Raw genomic sequence first — 11,232 nt, forward strand, 5'->3', positions numbered from 1 at the left:
TTTAATTATTTTAGTACACCAAGTTACACTAAAAGAAATTAAGAAATGTTATGGCATCTGAATACGATAAAATAAGTTCAATTTAAAATAAGTTTAATTTCAGGTAATATTATTAACAATTTTTTATTCTTTTATATATAGTTTCGGTTAACTAAAATAGCCCTAGAACAGAAGAATGAATATATCGTATGTGTCATCAATCAAGTGATAGTTTTATCTAATTGTCTAATAATTATGCACAATAGCCTTGAATAAAATTAGTTTTGCTAGGACAAAGTTCACTTTTGTAGTCCATTTTTGTACATTATTAATAGACCAATTAAATACTATAGGGCTGTAAATAGACTTTGAAGAGAGTGTGTGCTTTAAAAGCCCACAGGTCCGAAACTGCTTAGAGTTAAAGAAACACTCACATACTTTAAGACTTCAAATTTTTTTTTGAAAACCTCAGAACGGTGCATATGATAATAATGCTTTAACGACTTTTATTTTGGCATTCGTTCGTTCACCGGTAATGACGCTTATAGTGTAGCTGTCTGTTGGCTCGTGTGGGGTAAATTAGCCCAGAGTCACAGAAGAACTATGGTATAACTTGGTAATTTGTCGCAACCATTTTGTTTATTTTTTGCAAGAAACGAACACGGGATATATAGAATATCGTTTTTGCAACTCCGCGGTTAAAACGTGCATGTTATGAACTAAAGACAGCATGACATTTTAAAATGTGACCTAACGTTAGGTCATTTGCTAACTGAGCATATATCTATAGTGAGAGAAGTACAATGTTAGGAGATATGATTCTGAGGGCTTTCAGACTGACAGCGAGGGTGTCTGCAGTGGTTCAGAGCCGCTGTCAGTGTCCAGCCGTCCATTCGTGCAGAGCACTGCACTCCAGCCCTGCGTTTTGGGCAGGACACAACAAATGGTCCAAAGTTAAGGACATTAAAATACCCAAAGATGCTGCTCGAGCCCGGATGATTGGCAAGTACACCATGATGATCAGGATTGCAGTCAGAGGTAAATGCATAAGATTTGACAGAAGAATTTAGATTATCCAATCTGGCACTGGCCAGCAGTTAATATCCATACCAAGGTATTGTAGAAACCCAAGATAAAGGAACCTAAGACTTTGTGTTTACCTTGAGATTTCTCTGATACTGTCACTGTACCATGTTACTATTACTACTACAAAGGTCAGTAAGATTATGTGTATGCGACCCTGTGTTTATGTTTCAGAGGGAGGAGCCAATCCAGAATTTAACATTGCATTGGCACAACTTCTAGAGCAGTGTCGGAACAAGAATCTACCCAAAGCCACCATAGAAGGAGCTATAAAAGGAGCCGTAAGACTTTACAATTCTAAATATCTACTACTAATGAAACTGTAATTTTTACATCGTTTAAGATTGTAAGATTTGGAATGTTTTCAAAGAATCTTCTGCACACAGAGCCTGGATTTATTTGATCCAAAGTACAGCGAAAACAGTGAGATTTTGAAATATTTTTACTATACAAAATAACTGTTTTCTATTCAATATACTTTAAAATGTAATTTATTCCTGTGATTTCAAAGCTGAATTTTCAGCATCATTACTCCAGTCTTCAGTGTCACATGATCCTTCTAAAATCATTCTAATAAGCTGATTTGCTGTTCAAGAAGTACTTTTTTCAGGATTTTTTGATGAATAGAAAGATCCAAAGATCATTTATCTAAAATAAAAAGCTTTTGTAATGTTATGCACGATACCATACAAAAGTGTGGAGTCAGTATACATATATGTGACCCTGGACCACAAAACCAGTCATAAGGTAAAATTTTACAAAACTGAGATGTATACATCATATGGAGGCTCAATAAATAAGCTTTCTATTGATATATGGTTTGGTAGGATAGGACAATATTTGGCCGAGATACATCTATTTGAAAATCTGGAATCTGAGGGTGCAAAAAATCTAAATACTGAGAAAATCACCTTTAAAGTTGTCCAAATTAAGTTCTTAGCAATGCATATTACTAATCAAAAATTACATTTTGATATATTTATAGTAGGAATTTTACAAAAAAAACTTCATGGAACATGATCTTTACTTAATTTCCTAATGATTTTTGGCATAAAAGAAAAATCTATAATTTTGACCCATACAATGTATTTTTGGCTATTGCTACAAATATACCCCAGCGACTTAAGACTGGTTTTGTGGTCCAGGGTCACATATTTTTAATTAATTAAGACATTTATCATGTTACAAATGCTATTTCAGATAAATGCTGTTCCTCTGAACTTTCTATTCATTAAATTAACCTGAGAAAATCTACTCAGTTGTTTTCAACATAATAATAAATGTTTTGTTTTTGTTTTTTGTTTTTTGAGCAGCATGATTTCTGAAGGAAAACAGTTATTTTAAATAGTAAGATTACTTCACAATTTTACCATGTTTGCTGTACTTTGGATCAAATGAATGCAGGTTTGTGAATAGAAGAGACTTCTATAAAAACATAAAATCTTACTGTTCAAAAACTTTTGACTGGTAGTGTATGTACACAAACACACACACGCAAACACACACACACACACTTCTGTTACAAAATTGTAGAATTCTTAATATTGTTTAATTTTTAATGTTTCACCAAGGTTACATTTATTTGATCAAACATACAGGAAACTGTAATATTGTGATATATTATTAGAAATTTAAAATAACTATTTTCTATTTAAAATGTAGATTTTTTTCTGTAATGCAAAGCTGCCAATGTTCAGTGTTAAATGATCCTTCATTTGAAAAATTGAAAAAAATTTTTTTTTTCGATGAACAGAAGGTTCAAACAAACAGAATTTAATAAAAATAGAAATCTTTTGTAAATGTCTTTTACTGTAATTTAAAAAAAAAAAAAGTCTTACACCTAACTTTTGAATAGTAGCATATCAGTATTTTCACAAAAACATTAAGCAGAAAAAAAACTAATGTTTTCAACATAAAAACTGTTTTCAACATCAAAAAGTGTTTTCGACATAAATAATAATAATAAATATTTTTTGAGCAGCAAATCAGCTGACTGCAGAAATCAGCTTTTCCATCACAGGAATAAATTGCATTTAAAACTATTTCAATAGAAAACCATGTTTTGACTGCTTTTATCACTTTTATACTTTCCATTCTGTCGTGCATCGATGAAATGTCAGTATTATTATTTTTTCTTTTTTAATGAATAATAGAAGTTAAAGCCAGGAGCACAGTATATATATGAGGCCACGGGACCGGGTGGATGCATGCTTCTCATTGAGGTTTTGACTGACAACAACACACGTTCCCATCAAGACATTAAACGCATCATGGTAAAACATGGGTTAGTACTAATGAGTTGTGTGCTCAAAAAAAGTATTTAAGATGTAATAAAAATACTCATGCACAACTAAGTGCAGTTTTTTTTCTGTTTGTCCACAGCGGGGCGCTGTGTGAAGGAGCTCGCCGGAACTTTGACAGGAAAGGGATTGTGGCAGCAACCAGAGATGGGATCTCTTCTGAGAAAGCTCTAGAGCTGGCCATTGAGGCAGGAGCTGAAGATGTGCAGGAGATGGAGGACGAGGAGGAGAAACCCATACTGCAGGTCTGAGCGCACTTTCTTAACTGGATTGGGCAAAATTCTGTGTTTAAAGGGTTGAATGTTTATTCCATAATAATTTCCTGATAATTTACTCACCCCCATGTCATCTAAGATGTTTATGGCTTTCTTTCTTCAGTCAAATTAGGGTTTTTGAGGAAAACATTCCAGGATTTTTCTCCATATAGTGGACTTCAACAGGGACCAACAGGTTGAAGGTCCAAATTGCAGTTTCAGTGCAGCTTCAAAGGGCTCTACACGATCCCAGCTGAGGAATTAGTGTCTTATGTAGTGGAACAATCACTCATTTTCCCCGATAAAAAGAAAAAAAATCTATACTTTATAACCACAAATGCTCATCTTGCACTAGCTCAACTTGGCGCATTATGTAGTTACTTTGGACGTAGGCAAAAGTACCGACCCAGTGTTTACAAAGCAAATGTGCAAACAGTCAAACACCCTTTACAAAAAAGGTAAAACAGCGATGTTGGGCAGTTTTTAAAGTTGCAGGAGAAAATGAGATGGGAGTTTTTTACCCTACCCTACCTTTTTGAACTGTAGTACACTGACAGGGGTGATAGCGTTCCGGCACCACGCCGGATTTCCGGCGTACTGTGGCTGTGGGGGAAAAAAAAATCAGGTTCGCGGATATTGCTCTGTCATTTCTCTAAATCTGAGATGTGCAGGTCAGAGAGCAGCTTTAACGCTCAACGACTCAAACAAGTCACATTCTAGCCGATGAGCCAATCAGAAGTAGGGAAGGGGCGGGTCTTGTGTCTTTGTCAAATAGATTGATACAGGTTAAGGCAATGCTCCATGCGCGAAGGTGTTTTTAGCTCCCATACTGTACAATTGTCTCCTACTGGCAACTCAAACCGTAAGTCATGGCTATGTTTATGAAGCCAGGGGAAGACATTAAGGATTTCGATAAAGGCATATTTACAGGGCTCGCAAAATCGCTAGCCCGACGTCCCGGAGCTATTGGGTTTTCCAGTCGGGCTACCAACATTATTTGACCGGCTGCCCGACGGGCTATCCTGAAGTAGAGGGCTCATGGGGTCCTTAAAACTCCTCAATTTAGTTGTATCAAATTTAAGGCCATAAAAAGTGGTAAATATTTTAAATAGTAAAAGAAGAGGATTAATTATTTTAAGAGGTCTTACAGTTGGGGACGGAAAGACGAGAATCGCTATAGAGCTGGATTAAACTTTAAGAGGCAATGATTTCATTGAATAAATATGCTCACTGCACGTTTCAAAGTCAAAACGTGGCACTGTTGTCTTTATATGAATGTATCTGAAGGGAACCGACTGTCCTCAGAAACGTGTCGTTGGCATTTTCATTTCATGACTGATAAAACAGCGTTAATGCTGCTTTGCTTTCAGCCATTCTTAGGGAAACCGTAATATTTCAGCGCTCCTAAAGCGCCCCCTCGTGACATAGAATTAATTTGCACGTCCAAATTTTTAGCTGTTTTAGGTCAGATTATTGCAAATCTCGACCAATGTTTTTTATGCAAACACAGAGTTGTAAATGTGAAAGAAGTTAATGTGCTTTCTAAAAATCTAAACAATTAGGACATTGTTTTAAATAAATGTTATGCATTATATACTTGATTTATTCATTTTAATGGGATAAAGGCTGAAATGCCAATCTATAAGCTTTTTTTGTGAAAAACCTTTATCTGACTGAACTGAACCAACAAGTTATGTGTAAAAGTGCGTCGCATACATAGTATCTCCACCCCACTCACCTCGGGGGCAAGGGAAAAAAAAGTTCAGGCTCAGGAATTTTTTCCACTATCAGGCCTGCACTGATGAAGAACTAACCATCTTTTAACTAACTGAATAACCAATCGTTTTGCTAGGTAGGACTATTTTCCCTTGGCTGGGATAATGTAAAGCCCTTCAAAGCTGCATTGAAACTGCAATTCAGACGTTTAACCCATTGGTCCCCCGAGAAAAATCCTGGAATGTTTTTCTTAAAAACCTCAACTTCTTTTTGACTGAAGTAAGCCCTGAACATCTTGGATAACATTTGGGTAAGTAAATTATCGGGAAATAAAAACTACTCCTTTAAATATTTAATTCTGCCTTTGGGTATTTCCGTGTCAAATCAACCAAATTTCAGAATCTTCTCCGGCTCAAATTTTAGATTTTGCTAATATTACACATGTATAATGATGAAAGATACACATGTATAGTGACGAAAGGCAAAATCTTAAATGCCATGGACGAATATTTACTGAGTAATCTACTATTTTGTAGAGGGAGGTCAAAATGGCAATTTTCACCTGAAATTCAAAGTCAGAGTTAGAAGCACACAAATCTTGGAGAAAAAAAAATATTTACGAGACTCAAACAAAGTGATACACATTCTATCCCTTGATAGAGGGAAACAAGATATAATTCTAATTACAACATTATTTTTTCATTGTTTAAATAAAATAACCATCGGCTGCATACAAAGTGACCAACATTTGGTTTTCAATCACTGAAAATGGATAATATTCAACAAACTGAAAATAAAAGATTCCAAAAGAAATGTTCATGAAGACACTAGAATCTAAAATCATATTGTGAATACTTCTTAAGTTATAGGGACGCAAACTTTGGAAAAAGAATATTTATGGCACTCAGACTGGTATTTTCAGTGCAGTTTTCTTGACAGAATGAACCGAGATACATCTCTAGTTTTAACATTATTTGTTACCCTGAAGGTAACACTTTATAATAACGTTCAGTTGTAAGTCATTTATAAGTGGTTGGTTAATGATAAAATAATGATTTGCAAAGCATTCATAAATGTTTAATAAGTGATATGCTAACAATTTGTGTATGTTTTGCTAATTCATTTACAAGTTATTTACAAGTAATTAGTTAATGATGAACTAATCATTTACAAAACATCACTATGCATTCATAAGTGATTAATAAGTGATATGTTAGTATTTTTATATATGTTTTGTAGATTAAGTTATAAATAATTTACAAGTGATTAGATAATGATGAACTAATAATTTACAAAACATGATTATACGTTCACAAATGATTATTAAGTAATAGGCTAACAATTTACAAATCTGTCGTAATTTATCTTAAAAAAATAGCATCATGAAATAATCAAACAGATCCTTAGTAAGTGGTTAATCTGTTACTAGTTAATATGTGACCCTGGACCACAAAATCATATGAAAGTTCAATAAATAAGCTTTTTATGGATGTATGGTTTGTTAGGATAGGACAATATTTGGCCGAGATACATCTATTTGAAGATCTGGAATCTGAGGGTGCAAAAAAAATCAAAAGACTGAGAAAATCACCTTTAAAGCTGTCCAAATTAAGTTCTTAACAATGCATATTACTAATCAAAAATTACATTTTCATATATTTATAGTAGGAATTTTGCAAAAAATCTTCATGGAACATGACCTTTACTCAATTTCCTAATGATTTTTGGCATAAAAGGAAAATCAATAATTTTGACCCATACAATGTATTTTTGGCTATTGCTACAAACATACCCCAGCGACTTAAGACTGGTTTTGTGGTCCAGGGTCACATATATGATTTGTCACTTAAAATAATTAAAATGTCAATCATTTAAATGGTTATCCTTCACTGAAGATCGCATCATGAATAAATCATTTACAAATCTTTCTGCATCCCCTAATCTAAAGTGTAAACAATTCATCAGCTGTAAATGTTTTACTCATTATTCAAAGATCTTTCACCCAGTGTGTATACCCACCTGATACCCAAACATTTACAACTGATGAGTATTTTACACTTTAGATTAGGGGATGCAGAAAGATTTGTAAATGATTTATTCATTATTTATTCATTAACAGCTTTTAAATACTTTGTAGTGTGTACTGCAATGTAAGGGCTGATTGGTGAGGGTAAAGATGTTTTCTTTGGCAAACATGATCTGCGCCCCAAATGACGCACTATACACTTATTCACTATGTACTTATGCACTAAGCACCATGTAGTGTATGAATTATATAAGGTTATTTAGTATTTTATTACGCCCTAAACAAACTTTCACAGGAACTTCAAATTTGTTTTCATATCAACTTCAAATTTGGAATAACTTCTTTAGATGTAAGACTTCAAATTGATATCAAATTTAGGACAAAACCTGTTATATACAATATGTATTTTATGTAAAATATAATACCAATTGTAAAGTGTATTATCTTTACAGTAAATTTTAACTTCTGTAATTTGTTAATACTTTTTTTTTTTTCGCTTCTGCAGTAATCTGCTGATTGTTTTCTTTAAAAAGAGACCTACCTTAGATCCAAAGTGTTCATGAATTACAATTTAAGTTTGGATAAACTTAAAAAATGGGGGTGACAGTTAAGGGGTTAACTAGTAATTTTTAACCATTTACTAAGGATCTGTTTGATTATTTCATGATATGCCATTTTTTTTAGATAATTTACGACAGATGGGTAAATCGTTAGCAAAGTACTAACAATAAAATGAACATATCACTTATTCATAATTTATAAACACATAGTCATGTTTTGTAAATAATTAGTTCATCATTAACTAATTACTTGTAAATTAATTAACAAAACATACACAAATTGTTAGCATATCACTTATTAATCATTTGTGAATGTTTTGTAAATGATTATTTCATCATTAACTAATCACTTATAAAATACTTCGAACTGAACGTTATTATAAAGTGTTACCCTGAAAATTTGTAAAAATGAAGATGCTGTTTTCCCCATGTTTGAATGGTCATCATTAGGACATAATGCAACAAAGATAGCTAAAGTCAACAGATTTAACTAATAGAACTACCAATCTCTGTGTAAAAATAACATTATATTGCTGATATCTTTCTGAAGTCATTTTTACCCCCCTGTAACTTGACTGATTTGCCATTTTGACCTCCCTCTACAAAGTAGTGTATTACTCAGTACCTATTCCTTGACATTTAATATTTTGGATTTTATTACTATACATGTATATCTTTATTCAGAAAAAAATATTAGCAAATTCAAATATTTGCACAGGGGACCTTTCATTTAAAACATCACACAACAGAAATTTTGTATATTGTAGTTTAATGACAAAACAGAAATATTGTCGATTTTGATTTTGTCTTTGATTAATTATTTCTATTTATTCACTGAAATGTAGAATGCAAGCCTTGGTTTAATCAAATCTGATCAGGCAAGAAACAAGTTCCGTTTTGTATAAAAAAAATAACACCAAATCAGATTTTCACAAAATGTCAATTACTTTAGTTTCAGATAACTTTATGAAATACATTTGTTGATTATATTAAGCCATAACCTCATAGATTAATTATAAAATTGGCAAATTAAATACAAATCTCATTTGTAAATGCCGTGTTTGTAGCATTTTAAGTATTAATTTTTAATGTCTAATGATTTTTGGCATAAGAGAAAATATTATCATTTTGACCCATACAATGTATTTTTGGCTGCTGCTACATACTGTATATACCCATGCTACTTAAGACTGGTTTTGTGGTCCAGGGTCACATAATGTGACATTTTATTACAATTTAAAATATATTTTGAATATATATATATATTATCATGTTGAAGAGACATTTCAAAATCATGAAAACTTAAAATGTATTCCAAACTTGATCATCAGTGTCCATATTTTTTGTCAATTTCATTTTAGTTTCAGTAAATTTAAATTCATCATATACAGTTCAGTTTTACAGTATGCATTAAGTTCAAGATCAAGAATCTGAATAGTGCATAATGTTGCTTTGTTGTTATTGCCAGCAATTAGACAACTGTGTAGACTTTTACACAGAATCTCTTTGTGTGTAAAATTATGTATGAGAAATTGTCTTATTGAGAAGTTCCTTCTTTCCTTTCAGTTTATCTGTGACATTACATCCATGAAGGCTGTGCGGAGTGCTCTAGAAGATTTGGGGGTTCACACGTTTTCAGCTGGTCTGGAGTTTGTTTCTCATACCCCATCTCTCCTAAATCAGACTCAGCTAGAGACCGCATCCAGCCTGCTGGAGGCTCTCAATGACTGCCCTGATGTGGTCCGGGTATGGGATAACATCCATGCGCAAACCTAAAGTTCAACTGGAACGAGTTGACAATTGGATGAACACTCAGATAAATGGACTAATTAACGATCGACATGCCTTGAGAGCAGCTGAAAGAAATGGACCTGCTTGGGCAAATTTTATTGGACTTTACTTGGGTTTTTGTGTGATGGTAAATGCTTGATTAACCTTGTTGATATATCTTCATCATGAAAATAAAGAAAATATGTTAGTCATAGATGTGTATCACTTTGAGTATCATAAACACTTTTTTTTATACAGATCTCGATCAAAAGTGATAGCATTTCCCACATCCTGAAAAAACAAAAAATTAAAACATAGCTACTCTGTGCAAATGTTTACTGAACACTGAGAATCAGGGTCAGGAATTAAAATTTTAAAGGGTAGCTTTTTTTTGACTCTCGGTTTCACTTATGCCCTGAGCCACAATTAAGTGTGGGGACAAAACGTCCCCCAGCTGAATTACTTACTTGATATATTTTATGATATTATTGGCCTGTCTAGTTATGGGTTTAGTAACTCAGCAGACACTGTAGGAATATGTAGTTTTTCAAATATATAATTAATATGAATTGTTTTTTGATGAGCTAAACTCTAAATCCACTGAACATGAAAAAAAAAATTTCAGGGTTCTTTGATAAATAGAAAGATCCATATATCAGGATTTATCTAAAATAAAAAGCTTTAGTAGCAATATACACAATACCATTCAAAAGCGTGGAGTCAGTACCTGAACCTGAAAAATTATACTCGGCTGTTTTCAACATAATAAAAATAATAATAAATAGTAGACTGATTTCTAAAGGATCGTGTGACTGGAGTAACAATGCTAAAAATTCAGCTTTTAAATCACAGGAATAAATTACATTTTAAAATATATTCAAATAGAAAACAATTATTTTAAATAGTAAGAATATTTTTATTTTTTTTTTACTGTTTTTGCAGTACTTTAGATCAAGTAAATGGAGGCTTGCAAGAAACGTCGCACACACGCCCTGAAGCCTTCTTAACAAGAATTGAACCTCTTTTCTTGAAGTTCTTGGTGATCCTATAAATTGTTGATTTAGGTGCAATCTTAGTAGCCACAATATCCTTGCCTGTGAAGCCATTTTAATGCAACGCAATGATGGCTGCATGCGTTTCTTTGCAGGTCACCATGGTTAACAATGGAAGAACAATGATTTCAAGCATCACTCTCCTTTTAACATGTCAAGTCTGCCATTCTAACCCAATCAGCCTGACATAATGATCTCCAGCCTTGTGCTCTTCAACATTCTCACCTGAGTTAACAAGACGATTACTGAAATGATCTCAGCAGGTCCTTTAATGACAGCAATGAAATGCAGTGGAAAGTTTTTTTCGGGATTAAGTTAATTTTCATGGCAAAGAAGGACTATGCAATTCATCTGATCACTCTTCATAACATTCTGGAGTATATGCAAATTGCTATTATAAAAACTTAAGCAGCAACTTTTCTAATTTCCAATATTTATGTAATTCTCAAAACTTTTGGCCACGACTGTATATTAAAACAGACTTAGCATCCT

General features: G+C 33.0%; 1 protein-coding gene across 1 annotated transcript; it reads left to right on the forward strand.

Annotated features, from left to right (window-relative positions):
• The first annotated feature begins 522 nt into the window (after nucleotides 1-522).
• taco1 (translational activator of mitochondrially encoded cytochrome c oxidase I) lies at nucleotides 523-9,902 on the forward strand. Its single transcript, XM_073828536.1, has 5 exons — nucleotides 523-1,017; nucleotides 1,237-1,343; nucleotides 3,216-3,346; nucleotides 3,445-3,607; nucleotides 9,485-9,902. The coding sequence occupies exons 1-5, from the start codon at nucleotides 783-785 to the stop codon at nucleotides 9,692-9,694; spliced, it is 846 nt and encodes a 281-aa protein (XP_073684637.1). The 5' UTR covers nucleotides 523-782; the 3' UTR covers nucleotides 9,695-9,902.
• Nucleotides 9,903-11,232: the final 1,330 nt, after the last annotated feature.

This window comes from Garra rufa, chromosome 22, assembly GCF_049309525.1.
Source record: "Garra rufa chromosome 22, GarRuf1.0, whole genome shotgun sequence".
NCBI classification, from domain to species: domain Eukaryota; kingdom Metazoa; phylum Chordata; class Actinopteri; order Cypriniformes; family Cyprinidae; genus Garra; species Garra rufa.